This window comes from Mycena indigotica (assembly GCF_014461135.1).
Source record: "Mycena indigotica strain 171206Taipei chromosome Unknown Mind.scaff0007, whole genome shotgun sequence".
In the NCBI taxonomy this organism is placed as follows: domain Eukaryota; kingdom Fungi; phylum Basidiomycota; class Agaricomycetes; order Agaricales; family Mycenaceae; genus Mycena; species Mycena indigotica.
The window spans coordinates 4,440,865-4,455,777 of NW_023503006.1; the positions used below are offsets into that span (position 1 = coordinate 4,440,865).

The window sequence follows — 14,913 nt, forward strand, 5'->3', positions numbered from 1 at the left end:
CTGAGATCAGCTGCTTATCTCATCACATCATCTTTTCGATGGATTCACCTTTGCACCCTCCTCCCCGTGTAACCGCCCTCGCAAGCAAGCCGCTCACCACCAAAAGCGCACAGAAGCGGCTGGAGCTCTTTCTTGATGATTTCCAAGCCCGTTCGACCGCCTCGCAAAGCGGGACAACGACGGTGACGGTCCAAGTGGAGAAGTTGCAAAAGGCGTTGAAGGAAGAGAGAGAGGAAATGAAGAAAGCCAAGGCGTGGTGGGTTGCATGTTTTTATCGCGTTTGCGATTATATCGATGAAAACATTCAGAACAGTTAAAAACGAATGAGATGCTCGTAGAAGACTATTTGTCGCAGTCAGACTGTGAATTTGGTCTGAGAGGGTAACAGAATAATGGACTATATCATGTTCCTTATTATTTGACAACTAATTTACAGAATAAACAAGGATAACTACAATAGGGTCGGTAATCCTGCACGAGAGGAAAATGATATATGGTTGGGGTAATTTACAACAACCTGCGACCCAACAAACGACGCCTTGATGCCGATTTCTGGTGGCCGGTGGAAAGTAATGTTGATATTCTTCAACCTGCGAGCTTCTACAAATGCTATCACCGCTTTCTCCGATGTATGGGCCGAGTTGAGTTTGAAGGTATTCAGGTTGGGGCAGATATGAGGTTGGGTTAGGATTTCGATAACATGGTCCAAACTCGAGGCAGTTCTGACTGAAGATGGGGCCCAGGCCGCAGACCACAAAGTGCTCGAGTTTGAAAGAGGTTGGTCAACGAAGGGGGTGAGCTGAAGATGTTTGATCGTTGGGGGCAGAGCTTGCAACACGTCGATGACAAACGCGCCGGGGAACGGGTCTGGAGAGAGGATAAATGTTTCGAGTTCATTCGTGCCACGAAAGAAGCCCGATAAAGTCCCGATGTCAACTGTGAGCTCTGGATTGACCGAGCTGGCGACCAAGGCAAAACTGCGGAGTGAAGGGGCCCATAGGTTGTGTAGAAAAGCGAGAGAGGACGTGGAATACGCAATTCGCAAGGTCAAATTCTTCAGAGACGCGAGCTCAACTATGTCTGCGGAATGTGTGACGCCCATTCCGATTGCAAAAGCACAAGACACAAGCCGTGAACATTTGGATAGAGCCACGAGCACTTCGCCTGCATCGGTGTGAGTGCCATCGACGTCTATTTCAGTGAGATTTTCCCAAATCAGCGGGAGACGTCCCAGCAAGATGCCTAACGCTGAGATGTCAAACCTCGATAGCTGAGGCCCACCGAGAAGGTTCAGACAGCAAAGTCGATCCCAATTGTCGCCGAATTGGTGGTACCCCATGCCTTCATCCACCAAACATAGTGTCTTGAGCAGCGGAACATCTGATGGCGAGACTTGTTTCAGGGCAGTTAGGTTGGCTTTAGGCATGATAAATTTCAAGTCAGACCAGCGCGACGAGAAGGGCAACAAGGCCTTGAGGAATCGGAAGACGGTGCCCTGTTCGAGTTCATGCGGCAAAGCTTCCGCACTGGGGTTTCCTGGGCCGTATAAGGAGATCGAAAGTGGGCAACATCCAGATCGAGTCAGCCAAACGCTAGCAGCATCCAGCCATTGCTGGGCCTTGTACCGGGTACATGAGCTGCTTGGGGAAGCGCCAGATGTGGAAGAAGGGTCCACGAAATGTAGTTTTGACCAAAGAAATGGCGTGGAATGTGTGATTTCTCTCCAGTAACTGCAGACACGTCCGAGAACCAGTGGCGCTTCGCTGGCATTCAGAGCGCAGTTTCGGTCCCCGGGCAAACAAGAAATGAAGATTTCTTGGAGGATGTCGAGCGGGAGACGGCGGATGGGAGAGAGAAGCGCTTTGTGAGCGGCCACATATGTTAAAATCTCATTCCGTCGCTCTATGACTTTGTCAATCGCCCGTCGCATTTCCTGGACCCGTGCATCCAAAGCGTCTAACTGCTGACACGGTATGATAAGGAGCTCTTGAATTTCCTGAACCTCGTCGTCCGTGGGGCAATAGTTGGTTTCGAGCTTGCAGGCGAATGGGGAGTTCATGGCCGTCGGGCCCAAGGAAGGCAAAGCTCAGGGCGATAACGACAGGCGGCGGGGATCGCTTGCAGACGCAATATAAGCTTCTTGTCCTCCATGGGGACCTATCATATGTCGGACGTAAGTCTCAGGACCGGCGTTGAGTGCGCGCTGAGGATTCTGATACCATGACTATGAGCTTCCGGCTTCATTCACGGGTTGATTTTGTTTTGGATTGCGGATACTATGTATCTGTTTCAGTTTCGCCTCTTCAAAAGTGCACTGCGAAACAAAAAGAGTTTCAAGTATGATGTGACTAGTACTCTTGCTATGCTCTTTGGTAGTCTTTGGTCGGGCCGGCGATTTGTATATCAGCCCCTCATATGTAGGCTGATTTTTTGCAGTCTGACTGAGACAAGATTGACGTGGGCTTCTTCTCCCTCGAGTCTTATGACCACAACTCCTCTTCCCCTCAAATAATGGCGACAGAATGGTTTGAGAGTTATGTTCTTCATTTGCGAAGTTACCTGCACTCTCCTACTCCTCGCCGCTTCTACTGCTCTCGCGCGTAGAAACCGCTTCATCCTACCAGGGGCAACGTGGTATGATACGTCTGGGGCTGTCCTCAGTGCATGCGGGTGGAATTGTGCATAGCGAGGGCGCATACTATTGGTTTGGTCAGAATGAAGTGCAGGGAATTAACTAGCATCAACGTCTACTCATCGACAGACTTGCTCAACTGGGATTTCTGTGGACAGGCCCTCTCTCCGGGACCGAGATCGACCCGGGGCGTGTTACGGAGCGGCCGAGAGTAGTATTCGTATTCAGCGAGAAGCTGGGCGAGTGGGTCTTCTGGTTCCATTCCGACGACTCGACGCATGGGCTTTTACGCCAGGGAATCGCCATTAGTCCAAATATTACGGGTATGCCACCATCTTCAAATTCTCTCCTTCTCTTTCCAATGAAATTAAGGTCCATACACATTCCAAGGCGCGTCTAGTCCACTTGGAGGTACCAGTCAAGGTCGTCAAAACTGGGTTTCTCATGGCCACCCTGACAATCGGGGACGCACTAGTAAATGTGCGTTGACCAATCAACACCGCGGTTCATGGTCTTGATTATATTGACCAGATTCACCGTCTATGGATCATCTGGAATCGCAAGTTTGCTGTCCTAATCTTCCCTCTTTCAACTCTTCTGGACCTCACTGGCAAGTGATACATTTCTGCCACCACTTTCTTCTCACCTCTCTTCAGTCTATGGCGTTGGGATCACTTACCAGTTCACCCAGTATAAACCTGGACAAAACATTTTCTTGTCGGAGGCCGGTCGCTGGATAACTAGCGATGCATACGAAAGCGTGAAGACAGCATCGTCGCAACTTCCATCATATGTACATGTGCTAAACCCGACTCGGAGCTCGTGCGAATATTCACAGTACTGGTCAGCCCTTGATCTGCTTTCAGTATCCATCTTTTTTGACTCTCGTCCAGGTTTCTGGAACCCGGCGTTCGTCAGTCGGACCGTGCCGTGTATTAATCCAATACAATCCATTACTTGGCGTATCTTGAAGTCCAGTCGTGCGATCAAACCATTTGTGGGCGATACCAGTAACCTCATGGTGCTTTAATTCAATGACGGATCCTTCTTTGTTGCTGATAACTCACAGTCTGGAATAATCGTCGAATGAGTTCCGATCTTGAACTGCCCTCGTTTCATAGCTCTTTAATCAGAACCTGGAGTCTGTTCTTCTTCAAGTTCGTCACCGACCAGTCGGGGTCCAATCTGCAGTTCCTTGCCGTGGACTGCTAGCCGGTCATGAGCGGGATCTCGTGCATGCTCATACATGTCCGCCGGCCGTTGGCCGGCCGCCGTGTTAGTCTTGGCTGGGCGCACAACGGAAAGCACTGGTAACCTCAAGTCGACAGGGGTCTTATTGTCCGGAATACAGTCCCCTGGCATCACCATCAATATTCCAAGGGCTGTTTACGCCACGAGGGATTACGGTCTCCCTCTCGACGAGCTAGATGGCAGACAGAGTAAATTGAGTGTTTGAGTTTCGAAGTTACTTATTTTGTCTATACATCTTTGCTCAACAGGTTTGTTTGTTTGTTTGTAATAGGTTTGTTTACGTCGGGTTGTAATGTTATTGATCATGAGCTTGTGATTATGTAATCACGCTTGCGAATTCTGAAGGTGCTCCCGAATCCAAGCTATCGTTGCTTCAACAGCGCCATCTTGCCCAGACTTGACTTTGGAATCGGACTAGTATGAGAATCAGGATTCCGTGCTTATCATCTGGCTGGGCCGTACCAAGTCGCCTTTCGTCAAAAAGCCATGTGAGCATCCCTAGTAAATAGAATCAGCTCCTCCTCCCTCAAGATTCATCCGAAAACAGCTCACCTCCCAGTACGTCCTCTTGTAGCCCGGCGCATACTTCCCCGCGCCCAGCTTCTCGTCCGCGATGCTTTGCCACTCTTGGGGGAAATGCGGGTCGAACTCGCAGGAGTTGATCAGCAGCGGCACATTGGAGGCGGCCACCAACGCGTCAATGTCGAAGGGGATAAGAAGTTGGGATGGGTGCGAGATGACGGCCACTTGGATGGCATTTTCCAGTGCAAGGTCCACCACGTACCGCGCTATGAGCGGAGATCATTACAAGAACAACGAAGCACGAAGGAGTACAGACCGCCAAAGCAATATCCAGTGGCAGCAAACACAGTGTAACCCTCATTCTTGAGTCCCGCGATCACCTTATCGAGGGGGGGACGTGTTTGCGTCACGGTATGTGCAGCCTTCCAGGCGTTGACATTGAACGATGTCTGGAATCAATGTAGGAGCACATGGATCACTTGAAGATGTTTTTACCGGTGGAGCTTGATCGACAGACCCAGGGCGAGGGTCTCCGTTCAGATAATCAGGCATGTACACCTAGGAAGAACATCCAACGGAGAAATAATGAGAGCCTTAGACTCACGTTGTAGCCTGAATCAGTCAAACGATCCGCCTTGAGCGTTTTGTTGAATATCTCTAGCTAAGCAGTTGCATTTTAGAGAGAACGCACCAAGAGCTGTTTTTATCCCGCTGAGACGACAAGGGTATTGTGAATGCAATTTTACCTGATTATTCACGAGCTGCATCCCAAAGACGTCTGGGGATTGCTTTGAGAATCTTATTGAAATGTATGATCCACTGACCAGGAAGGTAGATGATTGCGTTCGTGTCATGCTGTGATCCTACGCCTCCCAAAGGCATGGTACAATATGTTGGGACATCGTTAATGTTTTTGATGGTTCCTGTATTGAATGCTCCATAAATGGGGTGCGGGGAAGCTAGCGTACAAACCGTTTGGCTGTCCTTCGTGCAAACTTCCCGTGAAGCAGCACTCGTCTGAAGCCTCCATGTCGACAGTGTTGTCAGTTTCGGAGAGCCGATGTCACGCCATCATGATGTCAGTGTGACGTCGGTGGCAACTCCGATCAAATTCCGTCAAATATAGCAATGCGAAGTGTGGCGCAACATTGCCTCAATCTTCATAAACCATGTGTCTTGGATGCTGTTTCCCAACGCATTTGTCCCGCGCCACCAGAAATCGGTACGAGGAAGCTCCCATGTGCTCGTCAGCAGACAGTCGACCAAGTGCTCAAGCTCTTGGTGCCAGTGATGCGCCAGAGAATACCCAGATCTCACTGCCATATGCATTGTCGACCAACACTGCTGGACTTGGAGTCAAGTTAACCTCTGACTCAAGTTGTTCAATCAGTCTTCCTCCCAATAAACGGGTCGACGATGGAATTGCCATTGCCATTGCCACTCTTGGAGCCCTAGAATACTCGGCAACAGTGCTGCAATGTTCATGGATATCGTCACCAATCAGTTCAGTTATTATTATTTTGGAGACCATACAGGTAAGTCTTGGTTCTTATCTTGCATGTCTCCAGCCTGATGATAAGCTTTGATAGACTGTTCGAGATAGCAAAGATGCCTGTCGAAGGCTTGCATTGCGTGCAACTGAACTTGTTGTCTTTCTTGGTGAATGTATGAAGAGTCTAGACCCCAAGTCACCTCCTGCAAATTTTCTTCGTGATCTAGAACGATTTAAATGGTTTGGCATTGATATATTGTATGCTCATATACAGTATTGACCTATTTTAGTATTCTTTTGGAGATTACCATGTTTATGCAAAAATTACTACATGCAAAATGGTACAAGCACATTTTTCGATCTGCAAGCATACAGAGTGCAATCAAAGATATGAATGCTCAACTAGATGATGCTCGACATGCATTTCAGGTGAAATATTATATATATATAGTATCAGTATATATCTAAATGTTTCTTTTACCAGATATCAGTCCTCACACAAATATGTGTTGCAGTTGCTCAGCATTTACCAGTAAAAATAATTACACAAGATAATATACGGGATACTTCCGGGGTATGCTATATGATTATTTACTTTCTACAAAGAGTTGATTCTCTCTCTCTCTCTCAGTTACAACTTATCTACCAGGATGAGATATCACTGGATAGTGAATGCACAGAAATTAGAAACACAACCTACCACTCATTTGAGGCATCATGGAAAGGCAAGGCTGTCATTATCAGGCAGTATGTTGGGGGGAAAGACTATCAAACCAAGGCTAGTATTTGTGTTGTTCAACTTTCTAGAATCTGATACTTCTATATACAACAATAGAACATAATTAATGATCTCAAATGGCAAGGCCAAACTTGGTTTGTTATTTCTGCTATTGTTTTTTATAAGTGATCTTATGATTTGAAAGGCATACAAATCTTCCCAAGATTATCGGTAGATCATTTCCACATGAACATCCAGCATTTATGGTTATGTGTTAGGCATTTTAGTTCTCTGGTTACTTTTTCTGATACATTCAACTAGCTTATTCTGTAAATCTGCTGGCTTTTATTTCTACCTATATACAACCAGCATCTGAGTCAAGACCAAGGCTTCTGGTCATATTGTTAAGAATGGTTAGTTCAAATAATACTATAAACTTTATAACTCTGCTAAGCCTGCTTTAGATGAAGGACTTATTGGTCTGTTTTTTACTATCATAAACACACTCCTGAAGAGGATATCAGGCTGGTGGATCATATCTACTCAATAGTATGAACTTGCCATGTCCTCGGTCATTTACATATGTGAGTGTCTGTCATTGTAATAATATAAAATTTCATATTAGATTTAGCCTGAGAATCTCAGAATCAACTCAAAAGGCCAACTTTTGATAGGACATGAAATGGCTGCAAATGATGACAGAGGATTTTATTCACATATCAAGCATATTGCCAGAGATGGACCATGGAATGTAAGCAAATTACTTATATTATTGAGATGATTGTCTCTAAATAGGATCTTCTAGCTAAGTTTACTTGATTGGACTATCTGGTTTCCAACTCTAATTCCAGCTGGTAATCTTTTTGGATTACTATTATTTTGAATTAACAATATCTAGCCATCTCATCTGCTAATCAGCTATTTTCTGCTAACTTTTGGGCTCAAAACAATATGAATAATCTTCAGAAAATTAGCTGGATAAATGAACAAGATGCTACCAGTCTACCAATCAACCGGATTATAGAGCTTTGGCCTATTGAATTCTTAATGAAGGACTATATGCTTGAGGGGCAGGCACTTCCAAAACCAGGTGATATTGGATATTTCAATGCTCAGAAACATGGAAAGAAGAATTTCATAAAACTGGGCTCTATATTTGGAAGTGAATTCAATGGGATTCTAAAAAATCTAGAAGTCACAATCACTCACGCAGAGCCAACAACCTATAAGGGCACCTGCAAGTATATTACTGAACAATCACAAACAAAGTACATTTTTATTATAACTCTTGCTTCTATGGTTTTGAGTGACTTGTTTATAGATGTATTATCCCATACCAAGACCACTTTACAGCATGGCTTGGAAATATTGTCCAAAAAATAATGATTACAACTGCCTGGAAACTCTTAGTTGAAGATGGACATATACTCTCCCAGACTTATGGACTTCCAATTGAAGATATAGTGATTGGTATGCTTTAAATTGGAATCTTCCCCTATTTCTAATGAATACAGTTACCCACTCATTTGAAGACTTTGGCTGGATTAACATGTGGCCCTCGGAGTCAAAAGATATAATATCTGCTATGAATTCTAAGCAATCATGGTCTGAAGTTCATCTATATACTTCTTCAGATCCTAGAGAAAATTGGACCTGGCAGTTTTTCGAAGCTTTAGACAACCAAGCCTTTCAGGGCATATCTCCTCCTAGTTTGGCAGGCAAAGCAGTAAATAAGATCTTTAAAGAGGATATTGGTAATACATGGAGAATTCAAAAGTGTGTTCAAATATCTTTCTAGATGATTGCTGATGGATATCCTAGACCATGTACAATGTCATATTATATTCAACTTATATAAAATAATTAAGGCTTTCAATCATTCACATCCATAAATTGTTTTGCCTCTTTGTATGATGAATGCAGTTTTTTTCTCTACAACAAGCCTGAAACGAAAGACACTCTCCTGCCCCTGCTTCGACTCCATCTCCAACTCTGCCCGCAATTCCGGTCATTGTCCTTTGCCGCCTCACTGCCTGGGAAAAGAAATTACCCAAGCAGTACACTGTTGCTGCTGCCCTGGGGTAAACTTCCTCTACCTCACAAGTGCACTGAAGCTGTCACTCTCTGGTCTGGTCGACTGCGGCGCCACCTCCGACTTTATCGACATAAACTATGTCGCTCGGAATCATGAATGGCATTTCAGTCTGCACCCTTAACCAGCCAATTCTGGTCTTTAATGTTGATGGCACTCCAAATGATGCTGGCTCCATCAAACAGATTGCGGACTTGGTTTTTTGCGCTACAAGGGCCACGCTGAACGGGTTCAACTCACCGTCACTCATCTTGGCAAACAAGACCTTATCCTGGGGTACTCTTTGCTGCGGAAGCACAACTGATCTGATACTGGACTCGGACTTGGACAACGATAACGACCAGCTTGAAGATGGTGACCACATCTTTTACACCTTGGTCCGTCCCTCGGAGGAAATATGCATAGGCAGTACCGTCTCGCAGTGCCTGGCCGAAGCCTTTGCCAGGAACTTCACCCCTCCGCCCTCTGACATCCCAGACTGGGCTACGGAGTTCCAGGACATCTTCAACAAGGAGTCCTTCGATACGCTACCGGAGTGGAGAGCCTGGGACCACGCCATCGAGCTTGTCCTGGACACTAAGCCCACCAACTGCAAGGTGTACCCCATCTTGCCCCTCCAGCAACGCAAGCTCGACATGTTCATCAAGGAAGGGCTGTCAACGAGCCGGATTCATCCCTCCAAGTCTCCAATGGCATCTCCAGTCTTCTTTGTTAAAAAGAAGGATGGCGGACTTCACTTTGTCCAGGACTACCAGGCTCTCAACACGATGACTATCAGGAGGAACCCCTCTCTCGGCCTGTCGGAGTCGCCCCGACTCCGGTGCCTACTCCGGTTCTGGCTTTAGTGATCACATCACCGCCTCTATCAGGCGCATCGCCGCCCCTGCCTGGCGATCCCCCCTGGGACCTGGCCTGCAACATGGTGCGGGCATACTGCACGGAGCAACAATTAACCTTGGCGCGTCAAGAGCACAGTATATAGTTTTGCTACCTAGCAGGCGGACCCTTAGAGTTTCTTCTCTTTGGATCCTCCCCTGCTAGGACCTTGACCTCAGGCCTCCAGGGTTGCCCTTATAGCAGAAGAAACTCTCTATGGGATCAACCGAACAAGATTGCCAGGTTCAGTGCTGACTCAGGCTCGGAGTCCGAGTCCACTCCGCCCTTGCCACTGCCACTGCCACTTGTCCCCTCCTCCTCTGTCACTCCTGTCATCCCCGCACCTGTCATGCCTTCCGGAGCTACTCCTGATGCTGGCACTCGGCTGAATGCACTCGAGGCAAAGATCGACCGCCTAACTGAGGCTCTTGCTCTTCTCACCACCTAGGCTTCCGCTGCCGCTGCTGCCGCTAATACTGCTGGCGGACCCTAAATAACACCACCTCCTGAGACGTCGATTCTGACTCTGACTCCAGTCCAGGGCAATTCCAAAGCCCTCTTTGGCAAGTTGACCTTGCCTCAAAATTGGTCCACCTGTTAATCCCAATCATCTCTTTTAATTAGAATGGACAGCACAATAAAGGGGGCAATAAAACTGCAATATTTCTGAGACCCCAGGCTCTAAGTTATTTCTTGTGCTATTGCACAAGGTCAGTGTGACATTTGTGACACAGCTGATACTCAAGGCTAGTAACTCTATCACCTATAGTTCCCACATATCCTACCAAGTTCATATACTCTGTTACATTGTGTAATATGAGGTCACAAGTGTGACATAGTTCCCAAAAAGGAAATTCCGCAGTTTAACAGCAGAATGATCAGGGAATGTCACAGATTGTCACAAAATCAAAGTTGTGCATTCTGACTATATAAACAACTTTCATTAAGTGACCTATGGTCACAACTCAATAACTATGTTAAAAGTGTTCAATCACTGGCTAATAGGTTACTGATGGGCCTCTATCTCCATAGCTACTTGAGCTAGATACATGAATCAAGTACCAGATGGTGTCAGGGGAATCCCCCTTTCGGCCCCTCGGAGACGTCTCCGATTCCAATGGCGTCTCCAGTCCGGCCCTCCATCTCGTGTGCACAATCACCGATCCGTCAACGCCCCTCCAACGGTCGCCCTGGGATCTTGCCTGCAACGCCGCCCAGGCCTTCTGTGCCCGACAGCGGCAGCTACGGACGAGCAGTATATAGTCAGCTCCCTAGCAGGCGGACCCTTAGAGTTTCTTCTCTTTAGATCCTCCCCTGCTAGGTCAGCTTCATTTGTATTTGCTTCCCAATGTTCACGCTTTGGATCCTCCCCTGCTAGGCCTTGATCTCAGGCCTCCGGGGTTGCCCTTACAGATGGAAGGATCCTGAAGGTATTATTGATCCACAAGGTATGTTGATGATCATCATTGTCAGGGGAACCTCCCTTTCGGCCCCTCGGAGACGCCTCCGATTCCGGTCCGACTCCGGTTCCGTCTCCGGTCCGGCCCTCCATCTCGCCCGCACAATCACCGATCCGTCAATGCCCTCCCGGCCGGTCGCCCTGGGACCTCGCCTGCGACGCCGCCCAAGCCTTCTGTGCCCGACAGCGGCAGCTACGGACAAGCAGTATACAGTCAGCTCCCTAGCAGGCGGACCCTTAGAGTTTCTTCTCTTTGGATCCTCCCCTGCTAGGTCAGCTTCATTTGTATTCGCTTACCAATGTTCACGCTTTGGATCCTCCCCTGCTAGGACCTTGATCTCAGGCCTCCGGGGTTGCCCTTACAGCAGAAGAAACTCTCTACGGGATCAACCGGACAAGATTGCCAGGTTCGGCGCTGACTCAGGCTCGGAGTACGAGTCCGTTCCGCCCTCGTCACCGCCCCTGCCACTTGTCCCCTCCTCCTCTACTCCTGTGGTCCCCGCACCCGTCATGCCGTCCGGAGTCACTCCTACCGCAGACGCCCGGCTGGACTCACTCGAGGCGAAAATCGATAGCCTAACTGAGGCCCTTGCTTTACTCACCAACCAGGCTTCCGCTGCCGCTGCCGCCGCTAATAATGCTGGCGGACCCCAAACACCATCGCCGGAGACGTCGATTCCGACTCCGACTCCGGTCCAGGGCGACTCGAAGCCCTTTTTGGCGACATCAACCTCGCCTCAAAATTGGTCTTGCGACCAAACCCCCGTTCACCTTCAACGGCGACCGGAAACGCGGGCGCGTTCCTTTACGCGGTCCGCACCTACGCCCGCCTTGCCCCTGAGGCCTTCGTGGTCAACGGAGAGGCGGCGAGGAAAAAGGCCGTCCGCTATGCCATGTCGTTTATGGCAGAAGGACCCGCTCAGCAATGGGCGGAGCGCCACGGAAGCAAAGCCCCGTTTCCGTTTCCGTCCTGGGGCTCGTTCGTTTCCGAGTTTCGACTCCGGTTCGTCGAGGAGAACGAGCAAGATCATGCTCTCTCCAAACTGGAGACTTCCGCCTATCACATGGGCACAAAGGATGTCTACCAGTACACCGGCGACTTCGAGGACCTGATGGACCTCGCCGGATTGAAGACGCGTTGGTCAAGGTGACCAAGTTCCGCCACGGACTTGACCCCCTGATCAACAACGGAATCACGTCCTCGAACGACCCCCCGGACCTCCGGGATTACCTTAGCTGGCGCACCCGGGCCTTCCGTCAATACGAGGCCCTGGTCCGGGCCAAGCTGATCAAGTCAGCCGCCCCCAAGACGCCTGGCGGTTTGATTCGGACTCCGTTTCCGGTCAACCGCATCCCGGCTCCGGCCCCTTTCCGCCCGGTGGCTCGGTCGTGCCACCCGCGGCCCGCGCCCCGCTCCGGCGCCTCCAGCTCCCGTCCCTATGGAGTTGGATCGCACCAGGGCTCGGGGTGCCCCTCGTCGCGCCTGCTTCAGGTGCGGCGACCCAAACCATCTCGCCGGGATTGCCCCCTCCCCGCCGATGTCCGCTCAATGGACATCCTCGACGAGGTGATCCAACAACTCGGTGACGAGATGTTAGCGGAGTTGATCGCCCGCTACACGGACACAGCTGCCCTGCCGGAGACGGCAGCGGAGTCGATGGCCGGAGAGGATTTTGTCCCCGCGACGAGTGACTGGTGTGCCCTCGTTCGCGTCTATAAATCGTTTTGCCTCTTTGTATGATGAATGCAGTTCCTTGCCCTACAATGAGCCCGAAACGAAAGACACACCCTCTCCTGCCCCCGCCTCGACTCCGTCTCCGACTCCGCCCGCGACTCCGGTCATCGTCCTCCGCCGCCTCACTGCCTGGGAAAAGAAACTGCCCAAGCAGTACACCGTTGCCGCTGCCCCTGGGGCGAACTCCCTCCACCTCCCGTTAGAGCTCGAGTCCACCACCAGCGCTGAAGCTCTCACTCTCTGGGCTTGTCGACTGTGGTGCCACCTCCGACTTCATTGACACGAACTATGTTGCTCGGAATGGCATTCCGGTCCGCACCCTCGATCAGCCGATTCCGGTTTTCAATGTCGATGGCACCCCCAATGACGCTGGCTCCATCAAACAGATCGCGGACTTGGTCCTGCGCTACAAAGGGCCATGCCGAACGAGTTCAGCTGGCCGTCACCCATCTTGGCAAGCAAGACCTCATCCTGGGGTATTCCTGGTTGCGGAAACATAACCCAGAGATCAATTGGGAAACCAAGGAGGTCAAGATGACACGGTGCCCCCGCAATTGCTCGACCTGCCGTGAGGAAGAGCGGGTCGAACGGACCGAGTTGCGGCGACTCCGGTCGCTTCAGAAGCGTCTCCGCTCCGGCCCGTTCCCCTCGGTCTGCGCCATGGACCTTTCTGGGTCTGATGACGGAGACGACTCCGTCTCCGGTGACGACTCCGGCCTGCCTGATCTGACGGCCGGACTCCGGCGACGACGATGACGATGGTCAGCTTGAAGATGGTGACCGCATCTTCTACACCTCGTTCCGCCCCTCGGAGGAGATACGCGCTGGCAGTACTGTCTCGCAACGCCTGGCCGAAGCCTTCGCCAGGAACTCCGCCCCTCCGCCCTCCGAGATCCCGGACTGGGCTAAGGAGTTCCAGGGCGTCTTCAACAAGGAGTCCTTCGACACGCTACCGGAGCGGAGAGCCTGGGACCACGCCATTGAACTCGTCCCCGACGCTAAGCCCACCAACTGCAAGGTGTACCCCATCTCGCCCCTCGAGCAACGCGAGCTCGACGCGTTCATCGAGGAAGGGCTTTCGACGGGCCGGATTCGCCCCTCCAAGTCTCCGATGGCGTCTCCGGTCTTCTTCGTCAAGAAGAAGGACGGCGGACTCCGCTTCGTCCAGGACTACCGTGCTCTCAATGCGATGACTGTCAAAAACCGGTACCCCCTTCCGCTGATCAACGACCTCATCAACCGGCTCAAAGGCGCTCGTTACTTCACCAAACTCGGCGTCCGTTGGGGCTTCAACAACGTCCGGATCAAGGAAGGTGACGAGTGGAAAGCGGCTTTCCGGACTAACCGAGGCCTGTTCGAGCCCTTGGTGATGTATTTCGGCCTGACAAACTCTCCCATGACGTTCCAAAGCGATGATGAATGACATTTTTCAGGACCTCATCCTCTCCGGAGACGTCATGATCTACCTTGACGACATCTTGATCGCCCATTCCGACCTCCGGAAACACCGGCAGATTGTTCAGGAGGTCTTGCGGCGACTCCGAGAGCACAAGTTGTACCTCCGGCGGAGAAGTGCGACTTTGAAAAATCGTCAATCGAGTACCTCGGAGTCATCATCTCCCACAACCACGTCGAAATGGACCCCGTCAAGGTCGCAGGCGTCTCCGCTTGGCCGACTCCGGAAAACAAGAAGGACATTCAGCAGTTCCTCGGGTTCGCTAACTTCTACCGCAGGTTCATTCGGGACTTCTCGACCCTTGCGCGCCCTCTTTTCGTGCTCACCAAGAAGGACCAGCAATGGACTTGGGGCGACGCGGAGGCCTCCGCGTTCCAAGCGATCAGGGACCGGTCACCTCGGAACCGGTCCTGGCGATTCCGGACGACGCACGGCCTTTCCGACTTGAGGCGGACAGCTCTGATTATGCGACGGGGCGGTTCTTTTTCACAATCCGCCCCGGACGGGAAGTGGCACCCTGTAGCATTCTATTCCAAAAGCTTAAATGATGTCCAGCGCAACTACGAAATCCACGACAAGGAGATGCTCGCGATCATCCGCGCACTCGAGGAATATAGACACTTCCTCGAGGGCGCCGCGCACCCTGTCGAGATTTGGACTGACCATAAGAATTTGGAGTA

General features: G+C 50.3%; 3 protein-coding genes across 3 annotated transcripts; 1 reads left to right on the forward strand and 2 right to left on the reverse strand.

Annotated features, from left to right (window-relative positions):
* Window positions 1-38: 38 nt before the first annotated feature.
* MIND_00895800 (Short-chain dehydrogenase/reductase family protein) lies at window positions 39-317 on the forward strand (the record flags this gene model as incomplete). Its single annotated transcript, XM_037365605.1, has 1 exon — window positions 39-317. The coding sequence occupies one exon, from the start codon at window positions 39-41 to the stop codon at window positions 315-317; it is 279 nt and encodes a 92-aa protein (XP_037218847.1).
* Window positions 318-451: 134 nt separating this feature from the next.
* MIND_00895900 (uncharacterized protein) lies at window positions 452-2,059 on the reverse strand (the record flags this gene model as incomplete). Its single annotated transcript, XM_037365606.1, has 1 exon — window positions 452-2,059. The coding sequence occupies one exon, from the start codon at window positions 2,057-2,059 to the stop codon at window positions 452-454; it is 1,608 nt and encodes a 535-aa protein (XP_037218848.1).
* A 2,148-nt stretch (window positions 2,060-4,207) lies between these two features.
* Window positions 4,208-5,465, reverse strand: MIND_00896000 (Dienelactone hydrolase endo-1,3,1,4-beta-D-glucanase; the record flags this gene model as incomplete). The annotated part of the gene is made up of 9 exons (XM_037365607.1): window positions 5,378-5,465; window positions 5,230-5,328; window positions 5,152-5,183; window positions 5,010-5,066; window positions 4,901-4,963; window positions 4,722-4,854; window positions 4,436-4,671; window positions 4,346-4,381; window positions 4,208-4,297 (listed from the first exon to the last, which is right to left on the reverse strand). Exons 1-9 carry the CDS (start codon window positions 5,433-5,435, stop codon window positions 4,208-4,210), a joined length of 804 nt encoding a protein of 267 aa, XP_037218849.1. The 5' UTR covers window positions 5,436-5,465.
* Between the last annotated feature and the right edge of the window lie 9,448 nt (window positions 5,466-14,913).